This window comes from Netta rufina (genome assembly GCF_964035555.1).
Source record: "Netta rufina genome assembly, chromosome: 16".
NCBI lineage: Eukaryota > Metazoa > Chordata > Aves > Anseriformes > Anatidae > Netta > Netta rufina.
In genome coordinates this window covers 5,314,666-5,341,621 of record NC_140140.1, presented here as the reverse complement: position 1 = coordinate 5,341,621, position 26,956 = coordinate 5,314,666, and the positions used below count along the sequence as shown (strand labels likewise).

At 46.1% G+C, this 26,956-nt stretch overlaps 4 protein-coding genes across 7 annotated transcripts in view; all 4 read right to left on the bottom strand.

The window, feature by feature from the left end:
- The window catches only part of DHX35 (DEAH-box helicase 35), a gene marked incomplete at its 5' end in the record, with an annotated part of 30,842 nt that extends 25,111 nt beyond the window's left edge, over positions 1-5,731 (bottom strand). For both annotated transcript variants that reach the window (XM_084296522.1, XM_084296523.1), the window contains 5 exons: positions 1,069-1,173; positions 3,139-3,216; positions 4,054-4,146; positions 4,498-4,631; positions 5,692-5,731. In XM_084296522.1, the coding sequence (XP_084152648.1) occupies positions 1,069-1,173; positions 3,139-3,216; positions 4,054-4,146; positions 4,498-4,631; positions 5,692-5,731 (450 nt within the window). The remainder of the gene's footprint in view (positions 1-1,068; positions 1,174-3,138; positions 3,217-4,053; positions 4,147-4,497; positions 4,632-5,691) is intronic.
- A 1,636-nt stretch (positions 5,732-7,367) lies between these two features.
- LOC311215426 (protein FAM83D-A-like) lies at positions 7,368-11,532 on the bottom strand (the record flags this gene model as incomplete). Its single annotated transcript, XM_084296567.1, has 4 exons — positions 7,368-8,461; positions 8,693-8,817; positions 9,418-9,585; positions 11,086-11,532. 4 exons carry the CDS (start codon positions 11,530-11,532, stop codon positions 8,071-8,073), a joined length of 1,131 nt encoding a protein of 376 aa, XP_084152693.1. The 3' UTR covers positions 7,368-8,070.
- A 2,754-nt stretch (positions 11,533-14,286) lies between these two features.
- On the bottom strand, positions 14,287-19,814 carry LOC311215332 (protein FAM83D-like; the record flags this gene model as incomplete). Its single annotated transcript, XM_084296436.1, has 4 exons — positions 14,287-15,238; positions 15,596-15,720; positions 16,692-16,859; positions 19,368-19,814. The coding sequence occupies 4 exons, from the start codon at positions 19,812-19,814 to the stop codon at positions 14,287-14,289; spliced, it is 1,692 nt and encodes a 563-aa protein (XP_084152562.1).
- A 526-nt stretch (positions 19,815-20,340) lies between these two features.
- PPP1R16B (protein phosphatase 1 regulatory subunit 16B) overlaps positions 20,341-26,956 on the bottom strand; it is a 57,981-nt gene continuing 51,365 nt past the window's right edge. For all 3 annotated transcript variants that reach the window (XM_084296856.1, XM_084296858.1, XM_084296857.1), the window contains exon 11: positions 20,341-26,481. In XM_084296856.1, the coding sequence (XP_084152982.1) occupies positions 25,960-26,481 (522 nt within the window). In that variant the 3' untranslated portion in view covers positions 20,341-25,959. The remainder of the gene's footprint in view (positions 26,482-26,956) is intronic.

The following is a 26,956-nucleotide window of genomic DNA, read 5'->3' as shown; positions in this document are numbered from 1 at the left end:
TACTTCCAGCTACAGAAGACAAATCTATTTCTGAGTATTAGCCTGGAGATAAGCAGAGAGATTGGTATTTAATCAGTATTGAACTGTTGAAAATGAGTTGTTTTCACAATGAAAATATAATGGACTGGCAGCACTGGAACGCTGCAATAGAAGTTTCTTCACACTCGTCTGTAACATGACAATCTCTTCTACAGATAACATTCTCTGTGTCAGTCCAGCTTTGACTCTCTCAAAGCAAACTACTTAACAGCAATCAGGCATCTGACCAGAATGCAAGCCTTAACATTCCAACAAAATACATATTCGTTTAGTAATTTCTTCTTACTAGCCAGTGGAAAGAAACCAGCTTCACATAGGCATCAAGCAGAGTTTGACTGAGGACTCCAACTTTGACTTTCAATTGGGCAAGAACTTGTTGTCAAGGTAAAAATCTCCAAATTTCCAACCCCAAATGATGAATCATCATCATCAAAAATGAATAAGCATCTTTATCTCTTTCAAACTGCTCTTAGCCTCAGAAAAATAAAAATCCAAAGACTAAGTTCTCATTCACCCTCATTCCTCTTCTGATGTAACTAAAGCAAACTCTCGTCTGTACACTACACAAGCAAAATATTGCTCAGAGGGCTAAGGAACAGCTGCAAATCTCGCTATTTAATCCATATTAAATTACTCTCAGTTAGCCTGCTCATCTTCCCTTTTATTTGCACTTTTAATCAAAATCTATTTTTAGGGTGGAGAGAATACTTCAGCTTTGATTCACTGCAGCCTTTCGCTATGACTTTGAGTGGTTTATCAGGTCACACTAGCACCGCATCGATAGCTAGTGACAACTAACTTGAAAATCTCCTTTACTTTAAAAAGGTGGCTGCCAGACCAGCAGAACAGAACATATCCTAGTAAGATCTGGAGAGCCACAACCATTTAAGCACACTCTTGGGGTACCCACCTGAAAACCAGAAATGCTACCTGTTCTCTTTACTGGGCATTACAAGGTTCTCATTAATTTTGCAAAAGCATTTTAAGAGTTTCAGCTAAACTTTCCAGAGGAACCACATACTGTTTCACCTTAATTCTTGTAGCCTGGGGATCCGTGCAGTCATCAAACCGAATGCAATATCCAACTTCATGACCCAACACTGCACCCCTTTCATCAGCAACTCGGCCTGCGACCTGAGAAAAGAGATCCGCATAAACAAGAGACAACTCACAGCAAACTTCTTCACTCTATTATCGTTTTGTCTGTAGGGAATTGACATTACAACAGGAATAGAGCTACTGCTTCTGAAGAACTACTACTTGTTCTTAATGAAATGCAGAGTTCTGTTTCACACCACAATGCATACCTAATATAGAACTGGTAAACACTTTTAAGATGTTTCAATATAACTTGAATCTATTTCACACTGCTTCCACTTAGAAAAGCTACAGAAGTACTTCTTTGTGATAAGGACTCTGAGAGACCTACAAAAGCAGCTCCTCAATCAGTCACAAAGCTGGGGAAGGGCTCCATACCTGCAATTGTGGGAACACAGTTTAAGAACACCGCATGCAAAGAGGTACATAGCACACAGAAAAAAAGTCATCAGTTAAGCTGATCTGTCCCTGAACTTACTCAGACTTTTTTTTTTCTTTTACGTGAAGATGCTACTCTCCATTTCGTAATACAGAATCCCCTGTGCAGAAATCAGACAGAAAAATGGCAGAATAATTAAAAGCAACAACAATTTTTGGAACAGTAGATCTCTGAGCCAGTTTAAAGCCAAGAGCTCATTTAGCTAAATCTTGAATCACTTAGACTTATCCTACTTAATATTATGTATTATCAGATTATTATTTCAGCAAAGTGCAGAAGACATTTAAAACCTGAAAACACAATAAAAATTCAGAATGCATACATTAGTTTTCTTTAAATTCCAACAGCAAGCTACCTTCAGTCATTTGAATGACATTATAAACCATACTGGTAAGCAACGAATTCATTTTCACTTAGAATCTTTACACTCCTTCACTTTCAGGCAAACCTTCAGGATAACTGTCAGCCTGAGTTATACAAGCAGAACTTCAGGAACTTCTAAACTACATCTTGCGTCTCTGCAACTACTGCTCTTCACTTCTGACAGCCTCCATAGTCCTAGCTGAGAAAGCAGGTAAAATTTTAAAATAAAATTAAAAAAAAAAAAAAGTTTCAGTTCAAGACAAACCAATAAATCATCAATGTCTCTCATCTCCCTGCAACCGTCAAATAGCACAGGCAGTTTGCAACAACATTCTTAAAGAAAAATCCTACTGTGACTATATGCTAAGCGCTAATTGAGTAATCCTATTTTAGACTTAAAAATAACATTCTCAAAGATAAAAGGGAAAAGAGAAATAAGTTTGCCAGGGGACGTCATTGCAGTATATGCAACATCTTGTGTAGAACCATCCAATGTCAGATGAATGTCCTATGAAGGGGAAAAGGAAGGACACTGCAGGCAGAATGCCCAAAGCTCAAGAGGCAGCTCACTGCTAGGGACTGTTTCCCTAACCGCAGTGGACCTAGTCAAAGACAGCTGATGAGATGATACATCCAGGTAGACAACTGCCCAATCTTCTACATTTTTACAAGAGACATAAACTGTAACTGCAGTAAATCAGTGTAATGCCATTAACAAAAAATAGGCAAAATGAGGATTACAAAAAGGCACCTCAATTTTCTATAGAAAGAAATCAGGTATAAATTGCTAAAAAGAGGTACACAACCTCCCATTTCCTCCACTGGCAGTGTTACTGCACACAGATTTGCATCACTACTTTATTTTCAGAGAGCAGTTAGGGGTTATGCAAGCATTATTCTAGCTGAGAGTCAAACACAGCTCAACCTTGCACAGTCCTAACTCCCTGTACGGTTCTGCTGATGCAACTCAATTTTATTTCTAAGCTTTTACATCTGCAATTCTGGGATTGGAATCTTTGGCAAGACCTACTAATCAGGTTGAATTCAGCATATAGTACCAGCAATTCTGGAAGGAAGAGAAGCAGAAATGTCTATTCACTCAGGAGCTCACAGAGTTAGCAGTTTTGCTGAGAAGCAGGAATGACAAGACATCAGAGGTTACAGTGACAATGAAGTGAAAAAACTGGGGAGAAACTCACTGAAACAGCAGCTACTCGACGAGGCTGCGTCACCCCAACAACTCTTCCTTCGGCTGTCCAGCCAGCTTCTGCTAGGTACTGCAAACCAAAATGAAGGATAAGAAATGAGTCACCCATGTTGTGATTACAGCAAGGTTTTGGTTCTCCACACTTTACATTTCTTTCTGGTTCTGACACAAAGCGATGCATGACCCTAGGCAAATCGGTTACTTGGAGACTGTGCATTATTCATCTCACCATTAAAAACAATACAGTACAATATTACTTCCTAAGCACATTAGCTTCCAGAAAGCATTCTAAAAGCAGTTCTTTGGGTCTCAATTTGATTTATTTTTTTCCCTTTTCTTCTCTTTATTTTATAATCTCTTTGAGGAAAACAAAACTAGGCAGCACAACTCCAGTGGTCACACTGAAACAGATGGCATTCATCATTAGCTTGTAATTATTCAAACTAAACCCAAGAACTAACTTTTACATATTCTTGGATTTTCTTCATTCCTGTCACAACAGAGAAAGTTTTAAGAAAATACAGAAATGTACTTCAAAAATTTCCAAGAGCAAAGCTCGTTAGAAACCTGCACTTTTTTTCCTACTCAAAAACATATTCTCTACAACATTTTAAACTTCAGCTAGACAGAATAAGGACACCTCCTATAGCACAGTAACTACTATTTGTACCAGCGTAATCTTGTTTTGTGTGGTCCTTCACTGTAGCGAAAGAAGACTTTGTATTACAGATATATGGGCTCCTGCTATGTAAAATTAAGCTTTATTTTTCTCTCCTTTTGTTCACACACAGGAAAAAGCACTGGTAAATTCCCACTCTTAAAGTGCAGTTCTGGAATGCTGTTTCAACATTTCATGTAAAATTCCCTGAGGGAATACTTGATTTTACTGAGCTGAACGCACACTTACTTGTGGAATTTGCGTTGATTTCCCACATCCTGTTTCCCCAACAATCACCAGAGTTTGATAGTTCTCCACTAGATAAAGTATGTGATTTCTTAGCTGAAAAAGTGACATTTTAATCTCAAAAACAGATTTGTACAAAAATAATAAATTAACATTACAGTAGTTACATAATGGCACAGTAAATTCATTTTACAGAGTACTTACTGTCAAAAGTTAAGTCATACTTTGAAATTTAGATGCATTATACATACAACACATAGTAACTTAAATCTACAAAGCCTGTAGACTTGCATAAAGGAAATAAACTTTTGCAGGAAATTTCCTGCCTAAAGGAAACGCAACTATTGCTGTATGCTGCACAATGTTTGTATGCTTCTTTCTCAAAAGAAAACCATGAAAGCCAGTCACCACACAACAGATTTAGTGTTCCCAAAAGAACTTCTGTACCTTAAAAACGGGCAGCTTTTGTCTTTGTTGTTCAATAGAAAGGGAAGCATAAGGATTATAGATGATAGTTACACCACCGCTCTCAGCAGGACTCTGCCTCTCTTCTGAAACACTGACACCAGGACCTTCTGTGCCTAAATGACATAATTTTAATGGGAAAAACACACTTCTGTCAGCTGCGTCACAGTACTGCCAGAATCAGTATGCTCCTTACAAAGAAGAATCATGCATAGCAGCATGCATCAAAAGACCAACTTTTCTAAGAAAATAATCAAAAGCATTCAATAACACAAGCAGGAATTCTTTCAAATGAAGTATCTTTCTTGAATAAGTGTATGAATCTTTAAATGAGCCTTGTCAGGTTATGAGGTACGCCACTCACCAGCTCTGTATCTACCTTAGTAATTCAAATTTGATTTATGTCTGCTGCAAATTAACATAAAACTACTGACAACCACAAATACTGAATTATGTAAGCAAACCTGAAGCTAAAACTCATCTCAGTAAAGGAACGTATCATCTGGGGGGATGCTACGTTCCTGATGAACGTTCCTGATGAACGTATCACCAGGGCTGCACGTTCAACTGGGGAAGCCTGAGCGCAAAGAGAAGGCTCCTCCAGTTTTGTAGGATTTGCTTGTTTGGGCTTCTCCCGCTGTTTAAGAACAGTTAGTCCCTACTCAGAGCTGCCCAGCAAAATTCAGAGCCTACTGACCTAACCTGAAGAGGCGTCAGCAATGCCTCTGATTGCTATCCGCTCCCCAGCCCACCTGGGGTCCTTAGGAAGCTCAGCAGCCTCTTGTCCTGTCCCTGGGCACCACCAAGGACCTGCTCCAGCACCCCCCGCTCCCCCAGCACAGTTTGTGCACAGAGGCACACCCCGAGCCTCCCCTTCTCCAGGTGTCCCTGCCACCCCCTGCACCGGCCCCACATCACCTCAGCGACCCCTCGCAGACCCCCCCCCAGCCCGGCCCCTCCTGTGTGGTGTCAGCAGCCCACGGAGCGCCCCGAGAGGTGCCGCAGGACGGCCCGGCTCCCCTCCCGCACAGCCCCTGCTGCCGCCGGCCTCGATCCCCGCAGGGCCCCGGGGTCCGTCCAGGCCGAGGGCACGGAGCTCTCAGCGGCTGGGGGCAGCCCGGGGGAGCGGAGGAGGCCGGGGAGCCCTCCCACCAACCCAGGCCCCGCCGCCCTCACCCGGCTTCCAGAACTTCACCGGCCCCACGGGCGCCGCCATCTTGAGGCGAGAGGCGGGGACGCGCCGCCCATTGCCTCGGCCCCGCCGCCACAGCGGGGAGGCGCCGAGCGCGGCTGCTGCCCTGTGGGAACGGTGGTAGGGGCCGGGACAGAGCCGTCAAGCGGCAGTCGGAAAGATCTGTCTCCAAAACGGCATTCTGTCGTTAATTAACTACAGTTAATTGCTGCCCTCCCCGCCGTGAATGATAGCGCCTCACTGCGAACGCGAGGGACTGAAAGTGAGTACAGGGACAATGCAGGCACAGCTACTGCAACCAAAGGGAACCATTACTGAGTCACATCTAAGCTAGAGTTTGAGTTATTTAAGTATAAGCTGAAGTAAAATAATAATAATAATAGCTTCCAATAAGTAATGCTGTCAAAAATTCACACTTAAGGGAAAAAAATAACCACATTTTATATTCCTAATCGTTCTCCATAAATAACTTAACGCACAAGCAGGGCAGCTGTGGTGACAAAAGCAGAGTGCACTTTGTAACACTGTACTTCCACAGTAACTCCTGCTATGGCTCTGGATAACCTGCCCGTAAAACCCTCAGTCAGTTATAATTAAAGACATTGTTACAATTCTAGCTACTTATTTCAGTGGAGTTGTCACATAGGAAAAAAAAAGTATCAAAAGTAAACACAATTGTTACCACAGAAGTTTGTACCATCAATATATTAACAGCTGCTGAGAAAAAAGTCCTGCCGCTGAGCAGTGGAAGTAATAAGTAGTGCCCTATTAAAAGAATGAGATGAACAACAAAGTTAAAAACTTGTATTTGAGAAAACAGATATACAGACAATCATCACTGTGAAATATTGCACAAATGTTTTGCATAGAGTACAAAATTATCTTTTTTGTCTTTATGGAAAATATAGTTAAAAATAAAAATATATATTTAAAACTTTTTTACATCAGGATAAAACTTAACACTTAATCTATAAACTATCGAACATTTACAAAGTAGGAGGCAGAACTATTACAATTCCATGTTTGTAAGAGTAGAAGAAAAAGGACACACATTAGTTGTATCCTAATCAGTACATTTTTGCATTGTCAGTAAAGAACATTCCTGTACACTCTCACTTTCAATTTAATATTGTCCTACTGGCGTTTAGCATAGGCCCATACAACATGCCCCAGCTAAGTTTATAGATTCCCCTTTGAGGCCCAGAATCCACAAGAATCCACAAAGGCAAGAATATACCCAAGATTTCTGCAGCAGCAGAGCCACAAGAAAAGCTTGGGACAGGGCTACCACAGTTGGGTTAACAGGAGTTTCTGCACTGGAAGGCTGGTGGAACATCAATGCATCTAAGTACAACAGTTTGGGAGGGTGTTTTATTCATTTATTTTTCTTCTCCAGAAAACAATGGATTTTTAAAAAATTGAGCTGGCATGAAACTTTAAAATTAAATGCTTCTGACTTCCACATTATTACCTGTCAAGTGGAAGTAAGGTGGTTTTTTTTTTTTTAGAAGTAGCAGATTTCACAGATTTCAGATCTAATTAGCTTTTCCCTGTAAGAGCAGGCAGCAGTAGCAACCACAAAATAGGTATGTAATGCCAAAAAAATGTATTATTTGGCTTTGCTACATATATTAGTAGGTTCTTAGTAACATTACCCCTTGATTACAGGCATTTAAAATACATTTTTTGTGATGGTCAACAAGTATTCTTATTACCAAAAAGAAAAGGTAATTTGAAATTCAGTCATCAGAAAACTGTGATGGTCTGATGTGTTAACTTGTTTTGCCAGCTGCACAGCGTCATGTAAAGAAGATGTAACATCTGAGAACCAGGACTGGTAATCATCTAGTTTCTAGATTATGGCTACTCCAGCTCTGTCATGAAACGGTTCGTTGAACACAAGATCAAGCTTACAATGATTTCAGGAATGTACAGCAGTCCTGATATTCATCCTTAGAAACCCTTTAAGCAATATATACATATTTAAGGTATCTGGGTATAGAAAATAAAGTTTGAGCCACTTGGCCAAGACATTGCTAACCCATTAGCTTAAACCATTCAAGAACAGGTTGAAAAATGAAAAACTGACAGAACGCAGTCAATAATGGCTTTCCAGGTGCTAGGAGTTTTGTTGTCTTTGGCATTGAAGCACTTCTTAGCCTAAGAATACCATAACTGTATCTGCTGCTCAGCATTATAGAAGCGTTCAAATGAAACCACATCTCCAGTATCCCTTTCTCTCAGTTTGAGGTTGGTTTCCCAGCTGCTCGCACACACACACTCTAAGACAGTATGACATGTAAGACACGGACCATGGGACATGGTTTCGAGGTTCTGCATCTCGCTGTGAGTGAACTTGCAATTCATCTCTCTATGATCCAGTGTGGCCTCATAACTTGAGAGCCATTCCTCTTAGTCAGTGGTGGAGAAGCATGCATTGCATTATTTGACACGTAGACTGCCTCCCTTGAGGCATGCAGCCAGTTTCGTTTCCTTTTTAGATTTCCTACAAATGCTCTAAGATACAAAAACTCCATTCTCAGGAAGTTTTCTCTGGTTAAGTCTCTGGAAGCCACTGTTATCCTGACCAGCTGATCCAACACCTTACTCTTCTTGCTGCTGGAAAACTCTCTGAGGTTGACAGGTTTTGACCGTGCATAAAGAATCCGAAACTCGTGGTCAAAGTGTGCAACTGCAGGGCCTGACAGGATCAAAATGTTACTGCTGTTCAGCTTCCCGTCTGTCCATGTAAAACTAGCAAAAGAAGAATGAGAAAATTTCAAGTTAATTCAAAATGATAATAACGAATATCATTTATTTAAAGATTATTAACTGAAAATTCTCTTAATGGTGTGCCTTGTTTTAAGGCTAAATATTACAAGCTGCTTGTTAATAAGGAAAGCAGTTTTGAAATGTAACTATTCTTGTCCATTTAAAGAAAACTGAAGTTAAAACAAAAAAGAAAAAAAAGAAATTGTCACTTGCCTGTAGGAGCCCGTTGTCACTCTAATGCCATCGATTAACATGAACTTTTCACGGACTTTTCCAACAATTTTGGCACCTGACCTTGTGTAGTATGTGTTCCCAGTGATATTTCGGATTCTCATTGACTGTTAAAAAGAAAGATGTGGAAAGATTATGTAAATTTCAAAGTTAAACGATTGCATGTAAAGGAGTAACACATGATAATAAAGATCACCGACAAACCACAAAGGTTGCTGTGCAGCAGCGCAGGTTTCACCCTCCAGAAACAATTTTGTGTTGTTTTAGCAGGCAAAGAGAAAACACGCTAAGGGACAACCCCGTACACTGGCTGTGCAGAATATGATAGTAAAAAAACATTGCCTCATATCAGAGGGACATGAACTCCACGTCTTCTTGAGAACCTCCTCCATCAGCCTTTGAAAGCTCTGCAAGCCTGAGCAACTCCAGTCATCCTTTTAGAAACCAGACATTCCTTCTTCATTTTCTTGTATACTCCACTAGTATTTGTACTCAGAGAGCAACTGTGACAGCCTCTAGTAAATATTTCAGCTTTTCTATTAAGTACCTTCTTTTGCAAGAATGGTTACATCTTACAAGAGAGCTCTAGAGCTACATAAAACCCATTTTAAGTTGTCAGCAGGCAAAAAAGTGTCTTCTAACAGCTCAAAGATTACAGTTTTATTATAGGACCAACTCTCTATCCCTAGACATACTACAAGGCTTACCTTTTCCTGTTCAAGGTCAACTCCTAGATCTCTGCACATTTTCAGAAAGTGGGAAAATGAAGACTGATCCAGAAGGATATATGCTTTAACTTGCCGCTGGCTACAAGCTTCCAAGAGGTCTCTGAAGATATCGGTATCTGTGAAGGAATCCATAACCAAGGCAATCATCTGCAACAAGTTTCAGAATAAATCATTAGGCTGTTTCCACAGCATTCCAAGAGAGATGGCACGTGAGGAATTTGACTTTGAATTTAAATATTTTCCCCCTATTTTCTTCTCTTTGGTGGTTATACAACCTGGCAGTCTTCTGCTGTACAATGCATTCTTCTGTTGTTCACAGAACTGCTGAAACATTTAGGAGACGCATAAGAAATAGCAGAGAAAGGAAGAAGTAACTGACTAAAATAAAGTTACGTGATGAGGAGGGTATTTTGGTAAAGATGATTACAGACTACAGTACACTGAGGTACAGGAGATACAACATACTTCACTACACTTATTCATGTCTCTGTATAGTTAAGAAAACAGTACATACTGAACTCAAGGATGGAACCCATTGCTATTTGCCCCAGTTTTGGTGTTTAGACTCACGTATAACAGATAATACCAATTAGGATTTCTATTAACGCATTGTAGAATTTCCCTTTTTACAGTAGTTAGAGCTGTAACTTTGGTAGCGGACTTTGAAGCTTCTTTTGCCAGGATCTGTATTGGTTTGGTTCATTTGGTACATGCAAACTAGCCTGAAAGCCTGTTGTGGAGAAACACCTCTCAACTATTTTTAAAAACTGGAGTTCATCACTAACTGCCAACAATGAGAGCTCCTACACCCGTTCAGTAACACACTGCTCATGGCTTTTCATTAAGGTTGTAGTAAAGCCTTCCCCTTTTTTATTCCATAACTTCACCTTCAAGATCCAGTTACACAAATCTGAGCATTTCTGCCTCTGCCCCAACCTCTGGAGTGGTCCACAAGACACCTCAAGGCATCCAGGAGACTGACACCTCTCCAAAAACTGAGCGAGCTCATATAAAAAGAGTCCAAAAAAGAAAGACATTTTGCTGTGGGTCTTCTTTAGCTACACCGCTCCTCCAGCTACACACTGCTTGGTGTGACAGGAGCAGTGAGCTCACCGGGGGCTGTCAGGGAGTGAGAAGACCTCACACAAATCAGACCAGGGGAAAACAAATGTGTTGCTTCAGTATTTTCTTCACCCTCCCAGATGCCAAAAGAGGCGTCTGGGTAAGACAAATTTGGTCTCTGATTCCTGGATGAGAGCTCTTCTCCTGAGGACAGTCCCCTTGTTTTTAAAAGCACTCTACAAAAATTTTAAAATATGAGCTTATTTCCAAAACATAAATGGGCCGAAATCTTTCAAACTTTTCGAATAGGAAGCCAAATAGGGAAAAAAAAAACACCTGCGTCCACCCGTGGCTGCTCATCGCACCTTTTTAAGATACACCCGAGCTTCCCCTGCAGCTTACGGTTCATTTTCCCGTGACGCGCCCTCACGGCTCCCTCACGGCTCCCTCACGGCTCCCCCGGTGCTCGCAGCCCTCCCACCGCCCGCGTGCCTTCGGGGCATCCCCTGGCGGGGCACTCCTGGTGCTTTCTTCTCCTGCCGAGGCAGCGCGGGGGCAGCCCCCGGGGAGTCGCCGCGCACCCACCTGCCGCGCGGAGCGGATCTGGCGCCGCACCGCCTCCTTGCAGCCGCAGCCGCCGTCCCCGCAGCCCGGCTGGAAGTGCGCCTCCACCCGCGTCAGCCCGCGGAAGGCGCCGCCGGCGAAGCCCGGCCAGCCCAGCTCCAGCGCCGGCGGCTCCACGTCCGAGCGCTCGGGGAAGTAGGTGAGCGACGAGGCGGCCGGCGAGGCGCCGAGCGACGGCGGCTCCTCCTCGGCCGCGGCGGGCGGCACGGCGCCCCGCGCGATGGCCTGCACCTCGGGCTCCGACAGGAAGGGCGGCAGCTGCTCCCGCCGCAGGAAGGCCCGCAGCGCCTCGGGGCCGCCCGCCACCAGCTCCTCCAGCGCCAGCCGCTGCGCCTCGCTGTACAGCCCCGGCCCCGGCTCCGGCCAGCGCCCGGCGCCCTCCTCCAGGCACTGCGACGGGTTGGCCATGGCGCGGCTCGCTGCCCGCCCGGCCCGGCACGGGATGCTTTATAGCGGCCCCGCTCCCCCCCCGCGGCTCTTCCCCGCCTCACGCCCGGCCCGCCCCGGGGCGGGGAGCGGCCGCCGGCGCTGCCCCGGGCCCGGCCCCGCGCTCCCCTCAGGGGGCGCCGCGAAATGGCGGCGGGATGGGGGGGGGGGATGAGGCAGCCCTCGGAGCGTCCCGGGGAAGGGGGAGCAGCGCGGCCCCAGGGCTGAGCTGCGGCTGCCCCCCGTGAGGCGCTGTGTGAGGGCGGGCGGCTGCCTTCCCTTCTGCCTTCCCTTCATTCCGCAGCAGCCAAGCGGGCAGGGCGGCGGCCGGCGGGATGCGGAGGGACAGGTACACAGACGGCAAAACGCGGAAGGGATGCGGTGAGAAGCCCCGTGGCAAAGTAAGTTTATTTGTAAGAAAAGGTATCGTTCCTGGGAGAGCTCCAAAACAACCGTACAGGGCACTGAAGCCGAGAAGTACAGAGAACAAACGCGGTTTTCGGGTGGGTTTCGTATACATTCAAGCATTGCCGAACACGAGGCTTTTAAGAATACAGCTCTGACAGTGTCCTGAATGTGTATTGTGGCTCCCTGTTTGCAACCCCCTTTCGTCTCTGTTCCAGCTCTAGGAGCTGTGCCCCTCACCTGTTTAAGCAGGTGCAGGCAGCTTTTCCCTTCCCTGCACCTCTCCATACATCTGCCTTGCAGCTTTAGGGAAGAACTGGCTGCTTTAACCTCCAATCTATAGAAGTAGCTAAGCCTCTTTGTCAATACAGGACTCAAAGATAAAAATTCTAGTCAGTAGAATAAAAGTGCCGCTGTCTACACTTCGGTTGCAGCTCTGCGGAGTTTGGGCTGTTCCCTATTCATTCATTGCCTCTTGTGGAAATAAATAACAGCTGAAACGTGCCACCTACTGGACAGACATGCCTATAAATAAGAAGGAAATACCTCACCCAGACTCTTGATTTGACTGAAGAATACCACATCAGGTTGGTCACTAAACTATTGTCACACAGGTCTAAAGAATAATATCACAGGTCAGATTTCAGAGAGAACTCAGAAAAACTCACATACTACTAAAAAAAAAAAAAAGTGATCCATCAAGCATGGACACATGCACAGTAATACTAACAAATATTTGCGTAGTGTCTGCAGAGTGACTTAACCCAAGATTCAGTTAGTGTTGAAAGCAGAATATTTTCAAAAGCTAGAAAGGCACTTAACTCTCTTTGAAGAACGTATTAGTGGATAAAATACAGACAGAGCAGGAAACAGAATACTTCAAAAAGCACAGTTTAGGATAAAAATAAAAACCCAAAATTACTTGTAAAAGAATAAAAACAAACAATCTATAATGCTTTTGTAGTGTGTTTGAGCAGGGGCTTTGTTATGCGTCCTCAGTGATTGTTTCACCACTAGGCTGACCCCAAAGATGCCATTTACAGGTCTCTTAACAGAAGCAAGATCATGGAATCATTAAGGCTGTAAAAGCCCTCCAAGGTCATCTGGTCCAACCATCACCCTATTGCCACTGTCCCCCACTAAACCACATCCCTAAGCACCACATCCAGCCTTTCCTTGAACACCACCAGGGATGGTGACACCACCAGCTCCCTGGGCAACCCATCCCAATGCCTGACCGCCCTTTAGGAGACATTTCTTCTCATAAATTCTAACCTTAATCTCCCCTAAATGGTTCAGAAACCTCCTAGACCAAGCTAGAATACGGCTTGGTCTCAATTCTGGGAGAGACATCGAACAAAAAGCATCTTCTGAAGTTATGCCAAAAGGGGTGTACAACAGGGGCACATTGTAGTGTCAGCTATGAGACACTGAGCTCCAACTATTACCTCATCTCCTGCTCACAAGCAAGATTTGCACCCCCAAACACCTCATTAATACATTTACATTAATATCCATACAGATCCAATAGGTGCTTCTAGTATTCAAAACTAAAAGCTAGTTAAACGAGGACAAAGTTCCCCTAAAATAGGTATGGCTGTCTTGAAGTGGTAGGTTGCTACTTCCTTGACTTTTTAAAGATGCTCCTCAGAGAATGTGCACATATACACAAATGTGATACAAATGTGTATGGAGAGAGAGAGACAGACATAAGGTGATCTAACTGAATTGCTGGCTGGCTCAGTACTATTCAGTCCCTTTCAGAAAGCTTAAGCAATGGAAAGAGGATGCAGTAAGAGATACACAAGAACCTGCAACTGTTCCAATAGACCCTTCACAACTTTAATGGAAGGGTAATTTTTTTTTTTTAATCTGTGAAGTCAGAAAAAAAATAGCTTTATGATTAATTTTCCCCCCCCCTAATGCTGAGTATAAAGTAAAAGTCCCAATATTAGAAAGGGGAAAAGAGTATGTATTGATAAAGTCATTCTGAGCAAGGTCAGTTGGACTCAGATTTTTCCAAGTTTAGATAACTTAAAGCCAGAGAATTAGCAATCCTGAAGAGTAAACATATTAATGCTTTCTAAGTCAAGTATACAGAAGTGCTATACACCTCTACCACTAATGCGTATAAGAGAAACATCTAAGTGGTTACGGTATAAATAAAAACCTGTTCTTTATTACTTAAATTGCATAGTATAAAACAAAGTGCTGGCAAGGGATTTACTCTTGTTGGTATGTGTGCAAGTACCGGAAGGAATTAGAAGAATCAGCAGACAAACAAGTGCATTTTGAAACCCAAACTTCTGTGCTCTGCGTTCAGTCCAGCAATCATTTATTCAGAGAAAAGAGGGAAACATCTCGGAGGCTGCGCAGGCTGGTGCTGATGTCTCGCCTCTGATTCAGATTGCATTTGCCAGTGTAGTGGTTCATGTAGTTTTCAGGCACACGCCTCCTTCGGGACAGGATGTCCACCATGTGGCTGAACTTCGACCTGATGGTGGAGTAGTGGAATTGCCTTTCCTTATGCAGTTTCTGGAAATACTCTGCCCTGTGACTGCTGGAGTATTCGATGGAACAAATAGAAGAGAGTGAGCTGGTAGAGCTTGTAACAGAACACTGGGACGATGAAGACAGCGATCGCAGGCTAGAATTTGATACAGACTTTCCGGGTAGAAAGGATTCTTCTTTTGATGCCCTTCTGTAAAGCAGGGGTGTTTCTGCACACTCTTCCTCCTTTGTCTGTGTCACTGCAGTCTTCAGCAAAACTGAAGTCTGAGTCCCCGTCATTCTAGCAGCAACAGAAGTTTGAGTGCCAATTTCATCTGTTAGAACATTGGTCTGTGTGCCAGCATTACACACCATCACTGCAGGCTTCTCTTCCCACTGGCCAGTTTGAGTTGATGCATTCTTTCGCTCCGCTGTAGCCTCCTGATCACTGAACCACTCCACTTCGCTGATGCAAGAGTGTTCCAGGTTACAAGGTTTGCCTCTGGGAGTACCTTCAGCCAGATCTAGTCCTTTTAACATTTTTTTTGGAGTACTAGACATCCTGGCAAATTCTGCTCTCAAATTGCTTTTTACAGAGTATTCTTTAGAGGACTCTCTTCTGCTCACCAGATGATCAAACATCCCACTGTTCCTGGATCTTGACAGGCGTTTAGGGCTGATAGGGTCTGACTGGGCATAAAGAATTCTGAACTGGAGGTCAAATTGTTCAACCACTTGACCTGATAACACCAGCAAGTTACAGCTGTTCAGCTTCCCATCGGTCCATGTGAAACTATTGAAAACAAACCAAGACTCACAGTTAAATTTCAGCTCACTTCAACACGTACAGTTACAGGTAACAAGACAAGACTCAGCTTAGGACTGTTGTGCATGAGGGAGGTATCAACTTGAGTGAGTGTTCGCTCTCCTTCAGGAAAACCCCTACATAGCCATGGCCACGTTCCTTCCTAGCTGTGTAAGCCAACGCAGCTTTCCCACTGTTTTTCCAGTTTTGTGTTAGTTCCACTTGAGTCAGACAGCCCACTTTATATTTACCAGTACCAAGCAAACAGCAGAGTTAATACACCCTTCCTGCAAAACCTCCCCCTTTTCACAGCATCATCAGGCACTGATAGACCCCAATACTTGCCTGTAGGAGCCCGTTGTCACTCTGATGCCATCAATTAACATGAACTTCTCGTGGACTTTCCCAATGATTTTGGCGCCTGACCTCACGTAGTACGTGCTCCCAGTGAGAGTTCGAACTCTCATCAACTGTTTCAGGAGAGAAGGGAAAAAGTAACATCAGATTTCAATTAAAGCTTTGAGCAGTAATTCTGCACAAAAACAACTAGACACGTTATGGACGATAGGAATGAAGTGAGCTTCCTTACATTATTCAGCAAGTGAGTCTTACTAATGCTAAATTTCTGTTAGTTTAAGAGAGGCTGTAGAGTCGGCCTGGAGAAAACTGCTAATTACTTCCAGGTAATTACTGACCGCAAAGCTAGGAGTGCCTCCCCATCCAGAGAAGCTCTCACTTGGGTCAGCACAAGCCTGTCCTAGCCAGGACATGATGCAGTCATGTCAGCTTCCATTCAGAGGAATTGGGTAAGCCACCTGGGTCACACCATGCAAACCCTGAATTAGAAAGATGTTCCCAAAGCCATGCCACCCTTGAGCTTCCTGTCTTTGTTTTCCTTGGAGTCATTTTCCTTAGCAAGCTCAAGGAACCCATTCTTGGTTTAGAAAGAATAAAGCTACTTAGATCTTGCAAAATTAAGTGCTTGAAGATAGCCACTTTGTCAGGACGCTCCATCCAGCACACTGGGGAGCTGCACAGCCTGGCAGTGGCTCCTACATACTGGTAGCATAGGGTAGAAGTAAACGTGCCTTTTCTGTATGGTTTTCAATGAGTTTGTGAGCAATTTAGGAACATTGTTTAGTGGCTGATACTGGTAGTAGGGTGATGGTTGGACCAGGTGATCTTGGAGGTCTTCTCCAGCCCTCATGATTCTATGAGACTAGCCAGTATTGGGCCTTGATCTTCAGGAGCTGAGAAACATTTCAAAAACCAAAACAAGACACCACCACGCTTTTACTTCAGTTACCAGACAGACAGGATGCTTTAGTCTTCCAGGGAAGTCTGATGATTTACAGAAGGGTGTCTGTGATGTCCAAAATCATAAGCAGTAACACAAGAAGTAGAAACAAAACGCCTCCCCTCCACCATGTTTAGTACTTACACTTTCCTGCTCAGGACAGACACCTAAATTCTTGCACATTTCCAAGAAGTAGGGTAGAAAGCCCTGGTCAAGAAGGATATAGACAGGGACCTTGCGCTTGTTGTAGGCATCCTGAAGGTCACTGAAAATATCAGTATCCGTGAAGGAATCCATCACAATGGCAATTACCTGTAAAGAGAAGTGGCAACACTTGTTTAAGAGCTTTACCTTACACAAGGCAAGACCATTGCTTCCCCCATCCGTTTCCTCCTGCTGTACTGTCAAGGCCAAATACATATTTCTTTGCCCTGCTGCTTTGACCTTGGCAAGTTTTAAACAACTCCTACATTCTCCCAATGTTTCTGTAAATTCATCGTGTCCTGGTGTGCAAAGCATGAGACTGAAGAGATTTTTCCAACATCTGCTGCAGCGTTTGTGCACAGCCTGCTTTCCTACCTCACCTCCCATGAGGGGACCGTTTCTTAAAACCCATGAAGCTGACACGGCAGAGTCAGCAACCCCGACAGGCCATCCCCACTCCTGTGCTTCCCGAGTGTCAGTAGCTGCAGGAATTATGCTGAGTGAGGAACTGCCATATCCAAAGAGCAGTTCTTATAGAGTAAGAAAGAGGGAGGTTTTAAACTAAACCTTACCAGCTTGTGCCTCCTGCAAAGCATTCTCAAGACTCTCTTCTGTGGCAAACCCACTACAGACAGCTGCTTCCCCCAGGAGAATTAGCTCAAACAGCCTCTCAGTGTCACAGACAAACATCTCAGACACTCACTGCTGTCTCTTCAGGCCATGCACCCCTATGCGAATTACCCCAACAAACTAGTTCTGTGGCAACTAAATAAACTGAATACATCCCATAAGAGTCTGGAAATGACATATTCCAAGCATCCACCCAAAACCCACACAAGAAAGCCATCCAGCTGCCCAGGAGCAGATGCAGACTTGTACTAACAATTCTTTACAGCAGGCAAGTCCCAAGATGAAGATTTCCTTCCAGTGGGACAAAGACAGAATGGTCTTACATTTGCAAACAGCCTCCCCATTCAGAACAACACTGTGTGCCATTTCTGTGCTAGAAACCCAGCCCTTCAAAACTGGGAACATGCAGCCGCGTGGGTGCAGACACAAAGGATTTGGCTTCACGACTTCCCTTATTGTTCCACTAGACCGGCATCAAGGACACCAGTTGCAGAAGCGCAGCAGTGCCTGCCTGTATCAGATAGGGTGTGCGCCCTACTGCCACATGCCCAAGGCATCCATGCATGCAACACAGCTGCTGTGTGTGGCATCGCCTGTGCTCAGAGGAAGTGTTTCCCACAAGAACAGACTGAGCTTCGCATTCACACCTGTGCCCTGCTCCTCAGGGGATTGGCTATAAACAGATGATTTCTTAGTTATAAAAAACACAAACACACTGGTATTTCTACATAAAGTTATTTCACACCTGTGCTTCTTACATATCTCCTCTGGTCTTCTCCACCCTATCACTACACTAAATGCCAAATTAAGATAGAGAAAATCAAGGTACTCTGGATGAGACCAGGTGAGTAAGAAGTTAACCCCTGAAACCAGAACGAGAGGTACACAGTTCACAGTAAGCCCTTTGGAACACAGCTGCCTTCAGATGACTACTCAATTGGAAGAGCATTTGAGATCTAGTCCCAGAATTATAAACTGAAAAAAGAAATAAAGTTGTGCTCAAAGTGAGCAAGAGTACAGTGATGTGTGTAGGAGGTAGAGAAAACAGTTTTCTCCTGAGCCATTCAGGATAGCAGAGGCAAGACAGCGACAGTGCCCAAGTTAGTCTGTCAAGCCAACCGTATTTTAGCAAGCTGAGAAGGAACTACACAGCATCTGCAGCTTTCCTGTTCCTCACATTAACCCTGGGAGCTCAGCTGCGATCCCACAGCTGCTCACAGCAGCTCAAGTGACAAGGGTCAGAATTCTCCCTGTTCCACACCCACAGAGCTGCCTCCCAGGCCAGGCAGGCACGCTGCAGTGACCAGCACAGCTTGGCGGCTGTTGGCTCCATGCGAGGGAAGATGCTTTGGCCAGATGCTACAGGCAAGAACGTGACAAGCAAGAACAGCTTTTTGGAAAAACAGCCGTTTTCATGGGGTTTGCTTGAACCACCAGGCTGCTCACAGCTACCTGATACAGGCCCTTTGCCAACACATCTTTGTCTGCAACAGCTTCTGGCAAGAAGCCCATGCTCCTCTCATCCTCACATGCCCCAGGCTTCTGCTCTCGGGCAGGCTGGGACCCGGCTCCTCGCTAGCTCTGGGTGTGCCCGTGTGAGCACCTCACCCACAGCCAGGCGTTGCTTCACCTGGAGAGGAAGCTGTGCTTTAAATTCTGGCCAAGCCAATCGAGTGGCTGCAGGTGGGGAAGGAGACTCCCTCCTGGGATTGCAGTTAGAGCCTGCAAGCTCAATTAGCGCTGCGAGTTACGGAGCACAGTTACAAGTTACTCCTCAGCACGGCTTTTCCAGGCCATGCCCTGCGCCAGATCAAAGCCGCTGTGAAACGGGAGCCCCGCTACGAGCAGCTCCGCACAAAGCCTTGGGTCAAGCCGCGAGCACAACAGCAAGGAGAGGAGCTGCAGGCACTGCTGCCAGCACCGCCTCGACACGGGAGGGCTCACCGCAGCCGAGCACCCCCGGGGCCGTGCCCGCCGCGCACCCACCTGCCGCGCGGAGCGGATCTGGCGCCGCACCGCCTCCTTGCAGCCGCAGCCGCCGTCCCCGCAGCCCGGCTGGAAGTGCGCCTCCACCCGCGTCAGCCCGCGGAAGGCGCCGCCGGCGAAGCCCGGCCAGCCCAGCTCCAGCGCCGGCGGCTCCACGTCCGAGCGCTCGGGGAAGTAGGTGAGCGACGAGGCGGCCGGCGAGGCGCCGAGCGACGGCGGCTCCTCCTCGGCCGCGGCGGGCGGCACGGCGCCCCGCGCGATGGCCTGCACCTCGGGCTCCGACAGGAAGGGCGGCAGCTGCTCCCGCCGCAGGAAGGCCCGCAGCGCCTCGGGGCCGCCCGCCACCAGCTCCTCCAGCGCCAGCCGCTGCGCCTCGCTGTACAGCCCCGGCCCCGGCTCCGGCCAGCGCCCGGCGCCCTCCTCCAGGCACTGCGACGGGTTGGCCATGGCGCGGCTCGCTGCCCGCCCGGCCCGGCACGGGATGCTTTATAGCGCCTTTGAATCCAAACAGCCCCGCGCCGCCGCCGCCACTGGGGCAGCCGCGCTCCGCCTCTGCCGCCCGTTGGCTGCGGGACCCGGCGCGGCCCCGCCTGGAGGCCGGGCCCGGGCTCGGAGCCGCGCGGCCCCGCGCTCCCCTCAGGGCCGGGCTGAGGCGGCGCCGCTGCCCTCAAACGGGGAGGACCCGGCCCGCAAAGCCCCCGTCAGAGCCCCGGCCCCCAGCAAGGGCAGCCGCGGTGTGGGCCTTCCTCCCCGGCCCCATAAGGGAAGGAGAAAGTTAAAATTTGTCACACCCGCCCCTGCCCGGATTTATCCCTCCTGGCAGTAACAGCCACAGGAGCGGCAGAGTCACTCAGGGAGAGTCCCACACCGTCAACCAAATAAATGAAAACCCGCGGGCTTTTCTGTATTATTAAAAGAAATTTAATATAATTTTTAAATTAAAAAATTCAATCTCTATTAAAGACACAGGTCAGGTACTAATACTGTCAGACATACCCTTTTGGCATGGGTTTTACATACAATTTATGATTTTATGCATTGCTTCAACATGTTAAGAAACCATCTCTTCATACTTACAGTAGCAATAAAGTCAGTTCCATACAATATCAAATACCCTTTTTTTTAAAAAAAAAAAAAAGTTTTAAATATATTAGACTCTGATTGCCAAAATGCCATTTTATACACAAAGCTGCTAATACAATATACAGTTCTTACATTATTTTTTTTTTTCACATAAAATACATTTCATCAAGTTTTATTTGTACATCCTTTACTACTGATCGATGGAATTAGGAATTATTGCAGAAGGCGTGCCATCGAGTGTCACCTCCTGTACACGCAGTGGTCGCACCCAGCTGTACAGGGGCTGCCGGCGCTGCCATAGTTCCCTCGTCCCCTCTCGGGACGCCAACAGCGCGATCCACAGGCTGAACGTGCCGAGGTGGCAATGCTAAGGCTGCATTTGCACCATTTTAAAACCCGTATGTCCCGGTCAGGTGGAGACAATTGTATTGGTGTAGATTTGGAACAGGTCTCTTGAGCACTGTCTCCTCTACCACAGCTTCTGCAGTTGAAATACAGCAAAATATTCCAGGCCCTATTTTTGCCATGGCAGATGTTGCCTGAAGAACCCAGTGGTATTCGAATCATGCGGGGCCACTGACAGGTCCGTTACCAGCATGGCCAACACCAAAACAGCAGAATAAAGCTGAAGAACAACCAGGAACAACGAATTATGTTGTACAGCCACAGACAAAACTAAACTAAATTCCAAATATTAACTGTTCTGTGGTAAGATGCTAGACCTTGCTACTCAAATATCTTCTGGACTCTGTGGAGAACTGCTATAACTGAATAGGCCAACAAGATTTGTTAAATTAGAATGAAGATCCCGATCGTTTCCATTCCCTGTGTTTAGAAATGGTGATCATGAGAGAAATGAAAGAATGAAAATTTCAGTATCCTACATGCTCTGAACTGCTTTCCTCTTGCAATAAAGAACAGCACAGCGTAGTCACTGCAAACGTTCCAGAGACCAGAAACCAAATTCATTTCAGCAAGTGTGATAAGGCACAGAAATATCCAGCCATAGGGAGGACACCTTCCGGCAGGTAGACAACAGTAAATCTGTGGCTCACTACAGACCAGTGCTATTGCTTTCTCTGTTAAGATATTCCTATTTCGTGGTATTGCCAATTTTGTTTCAGCATAGATGATTTAGGTAAACAGAAGTCCAAGATTAAAGCAAAAGGACGCCGAACAGAAGTTCTGCCCGTGGGAGATTATAAATGCTTTCACCTGCAACCCCATGAAATAAGACTCGCTCAGGGTACTAGAGAACCCACTGCCTCCACTGCACATCGGACTGATTTGTTATTGCTATTGCCCTGCCATGCTCTTCTCTTCCCTACCAGGAATTCCTCAACCATGTCATTCCCCAACCATGCCTACAAGATGGTGCAGAATCGCATCAGCTGGAGTCAGTTCTTACCAAAACCAGGAGGGTTTTAAGATTCTGGAGCACCACAGAAGCGAGGCTAACTGCGATAAAATCACATCACTTGGTACATGAAGTACAGACCCGGGTCTGAAGGTCTGAAGCCAAACAGATCCCAGCAATGGTACTGGAGCCCTTAACTAATATGTCATTGCTGGGACTTTCCTGGTGGAGTTCAGTAAAGCAGATACATGATTTTGAGATACTTTTTTTGCATCTAAAATCTTTCAACATGGGAAGTAAAGCTGCTCTCACTAACTAGTTATTTTGCTATAAACACTACGACTAGCACTTTGGAAGATTTTGCAAGCAGAAGAGTTACTCCCGCGTGCAGCTTTGCCTACAGCGGGCCTGTCAGCACACCACAGTGTTCTCAGATCTTTGCGTAGCCTGCACCAACTACAACCTTCAGCTTATAGCCGATGAAAGTGGGACTCTGAGCTGACCTTCCATCTGCATGTAGAGCTTTATAGAACCTAGAGTCACTGAGCACAGTGTAAAACCCCCAGATCTTCCTCTAATAAGCCAAGTGCTTGATATCTTGCCCGTCACAATACGATTCACGGTTTCTACAGCTTTTTAGCAAAATGAAGATCCACTGAATTATCCAAGGTGCCTTCTGCTATGTACTCAAGAGCTTTCCACTGGGATGGTCTTATTAAAATGCACAGATAACTGAGAGCACCACTATGGTAACATTGCTAAATTTTACAATGAAAAGCCCTGTTCCTAGAGGTAGGCTCCTGCAATGCACGTACAAGAACATCTATGTTTTTATTGCTCCCCCCGAAGCCTGTTTGTCTCTACAGCACTTTAGAAGCAGGCTGAATGCCCGCTGTACTGAACCGCTCATCCCAGACCTCCACCCAACAGCTCTTCAGGCAGCATAAATCATCAGCTCCTTCCCTGAGCTCATTTGCCAGTGCCCCGTGGGCAGTGACTCTTACATCTGAAATGTCACCAATACAAAAGCATGAATCCATTTTAGGTCACTCTTCAACTGTCTTCCCAAGTCCCACTCTGATGCATTCTGTGCAGCGGAAGATAAATACTTGGCTTGGCTGTGAAACAAATCCTGGGATATTTATCAATTACCAATTCTCTCCTCTGAATGAGAATTGATTACATTTGATCAGACAGCACTTGACTTCAGAGAGAGTGCTAGCTTACAGTGCTAACACCACAAGAGCTGTATTATGGCCAATTTTACAATTGCAACGCAAAGTCCAATTAATGGGATGCTTTATAATCTAGAATCTGTAGCCTTTTTCTCCTGATAGTAAATCAATTGTTGTTTTACTCAAATCACAGCTAGAATAATGAATTTCTGGGCTTCACACATAACCAAAGTGAGGTACCAATGAACTCAACACTATTTGTCTAGTGTGCACTGGCGTCCTACAGCTTTGGTGTATCAGTAGCTCCCAGTGAGAGCAAGGCTCTAACTACTTAACACCATTGCATCCAGCTGCCTCCTTTTCATGTGCATGGAGCTATGCAGCGTTCAGTGCACTCATAGCACAAAATTCCTCCGAGAAGGAAAACGGCCCCACTCCTCCTGCCTCCAGGAGGGAAGGCATCAGCAGGGCCAAATCTTGCACCACTCACTACCTGGTGAGTAACAGCACCAACATTTGCTATACTGAGTCCAGAATGCTCATGGGTTTGGATGTGAGGAGGCAATCCCAGCACCATGGGAGAGCAGGGGCATCTGGAAGATCATCTTCCCCCGCTCAGTAACACCCAGGCTACGCTTGGTTTAATCCCAGATAAATTTTCTCTAGGTAAGCAGAAGACCCCCTGTTAACTACACACAGATGCTGTATGGCCTGTCCAGTTACTAAATCATCTTCTTCCTACTGGATGGTCTTATAATTTCCCTTAAGGTTAAGCACAAGGAGTATTTTCTAGTCTTATATTTACACTATGCATTCCAGTGACGGAGGGAGATCAGCTGAAGCCTGCACATTAGCCACAAACAGGGCAGCACAAGCTACTGGCTCTGTGTCAGAAAAAGCCCAACTTCTCTGTTTCAGAACAAACACAGGAACCCCTTAACTGAAGGGAGGCTGCAAAATACATAGATAAATAAATAAAAAAGCAGACTGACTGCTGCCATTTCCCAATTCATTCCTAAACAGGCCCGTGGCCCTGTGACATGACACAGCCAGCCCCAGAGAGGGGCCAGACCTCGGGGCACGCTGCCACAGCTGTGCTGGTAGCAGAGAGAGCCTTCCCTCCCTCCATGGCACTGCCCAAAACGCTGCACGTGGAGAGCGAAGGATGCTTCTGGCTGCCGGGGAGCAGAGGGTAGTGGCTTATGCTCGCTGACATCCTCAGCCAACTTTTTATGGCCTAAAAAAAGGCAAGGCTGTGGGGATTCCCAGAGGGGAAGCGTATGTGTGAGGTGTAATACTGATGTCTAACAGCTGCCAGCTAAAAGGATGACGGGTGGAGGCTGCGTTTTCTGTTGCTCGGCTGAAGCACAATTACACTGCTGCGAGCGTGATTTAACCCACCGATGGCTTACAGAGCCCTGAGCGGGTGTGTTTGCAGTCTGGGATTTCAGCTGCCCAAGATGACATACTCATAGAAATAGTTATCTGTGGGACAGCCCCTGTGCAGAAAAAGGTTTGAACATCTACAATTATTTCTGCAGATGCAACTTGTTAGCTCAGCTGTAGCCAGTTCCTCGGAGCTGGCTCCCACGGGGCACTTTCCTTTCAACCTCACCCAAGTACACAAGAAACGTGACTTGCTGAAACAGCAGGGCCAAAACCCCCTGTTACACCGTGCAGGAGTTTCTCAGGTACATCAGAGCTACATGAACTACATCAAAGCAGTGGTGTTGCTGTGCCAACCAGAGAGGCTTTGCTGAGGACGGTGTGGTGCTGGGTGCCCTGGCACACAGGGGCAGTTCAGCCCCATTCTGACAGCTACTGATGGTGATGATTTCATCACGGGAGCAGGAAAAAGCCAAAAAGTCTCCTGTCCTGCTGCAGCATTCAACTACCAAAGCAATGACTTAACAGTTATTCATCAGCCAAAGACTGCAGGTTAACCCAAGTGTTGTAACATCTAGGGAGGTTAGAAACATTTTCACATTTGTCTAGGTTAGTGCAGGCAAGCCTTCCCTCCTCTTCTCTTCCAAGCCCTGTGGTTCTGGAAATCCAGAAAAATCCGAACACAAAGCACACTGCCCCAAGTATCTGTGTTGAGCATACAGGGTAAACAGAATCAACAGGAAAGTGAGATCAGCAGAAGTCTTTTCAGTTTTAAACAAATTAAAGTCTAAATAGTACAAATAAGTGTTTTAAATTACTTATCCCAATATAGACCTTTGTCAGTATTTTATTGCAGTAAAATTCTATTGCCAGGGCCCCTTATTGCAACACCGGTTTTAAAGCCTGTCGAGTGAAGCCTGTTCCAGGAAGAGTTCTGCTTAAACCCTGACAGCAGTCTGCATGATGAGTTCACACGAGCAGAACAGGACCCAGGCAGCGCACAGTTTCTGATGGTGAGCTGGCACTGCAAGGAGACAACACCTCGCAAACTTCCTAAAGCAGGCGCAGCATCCACAGATGCAGGATCCAGCTGCAGGGAAAACAGCTCTGTCCACTCGTGCAAACCTTGTGTTGGGGCCGACCGCCCCTCCAGGACATGTGCATCACCCAAGAGTGAAAATTCAGGTCTGGACTGCCACCCTCCAGAAGCGTGGTGGCTTGCAGCAAGAGACTCAGATGCAAATATATTTTAATTCAGATCATTTCTTCTTTCCAAGCCATCCCATGACTCCTCAAGGATGGGAAAGCAGCTCATACTTTCTTCCCCAGGGGGAAAGACATGGGCATCTCTTTTGACATCATACCGATGCATATCCCTTCCTCTCCTGGGAGCCTTGCTCCACCTGCATTACTCATTCAACTTCAATGGAAGTAATTGGCAGGGTAAAGTACAATTCAAGATGAACGAGGCGACACAGTCAGGATGTCCGTAACCAGATCCTCCCCATGGAATGCCAACAACCTGGCCACAGTGATAGATCCAACCAGCCCACCCGCTTCTCGTTTCCTCTGGGGCGAGTAGCAGGTGAGACTAGGAAATTCTGCAGCACCCATGCACCTTCTCTTCCATTTCCTCCATGGGAGCTTTGAATTTCAAGAGGGGTGGCTCACCACTGGACACCGTGTAATACACCGAGGTCCCATTGGAGCTGTAGGGAGAAGTCCTGGATCCGATTAGGTGCGACTTGGCCTCGCCCCCGTTTTCGGCAACTCCCCCCATGCCGCTGCCGAAGTGGGTGCTGAGGAAGGGGTGGTTGAGGAGCTTGGCCGCAGCCCGCTGCCGCTTCAGTTCCGAGAGCGTCTGGTGGCCGTGCTCCTTGTAGGTGCCCCAGAACTGCTGCGTGTCGGGGAGCCCGGGGTTGCCGTAGGGCAGCACATGGCCCGGGCTGCCGTCGGGGTCGGCGTGCATGCTCCAGATGTCCCCGTTGGAGAAGGTGTACTGGTACGTGCTGGCCGATGCCATGAGTCCATTCTGCAGGGGGATTTCAGAGTCACACTGGGTGCTCTTGTTTGCTAACTCTGGAAGGAGGGAGGAGTTCTCCAGCACTGAATTCTGTAACAAGAAGACATTAAAGAAGAGCGTCTTCCCCTGTTCTCCACGTACAGTTCATCCCTGTGACAACTTCCTAAGCCAGCTCACACTCAGTCTGTCAGCCAGAGGTACTGCAGCAAAAACACCAAATTCACCCACCAACAGGAGCCTATGATGCTGTGAGCACCAACCAGGGGCTGCTCCCAGCCAGGAACACGGAAATGTTAGCACAGAAGGACTCAGAAAAAGAAAAATGGATTGAGTGACATGCATGTGAATAGAACATGACAATAACTCAATTAAAAACAAGTAAGTGCAAAGCAATATAGAAATTCCTTTGTGATTACCCGTTTGTTAGCTCTACAGAGAAATGCATGTGTCATAACTAACTGCTATTTTTTCTGAACACTCTGGTTCACTAGGGTCATATCTCAAACCTATTTAAGCAGCTGTAAATCCCAAACAGCCTTTCCACTGTAGTGAGACATTCCTGTTT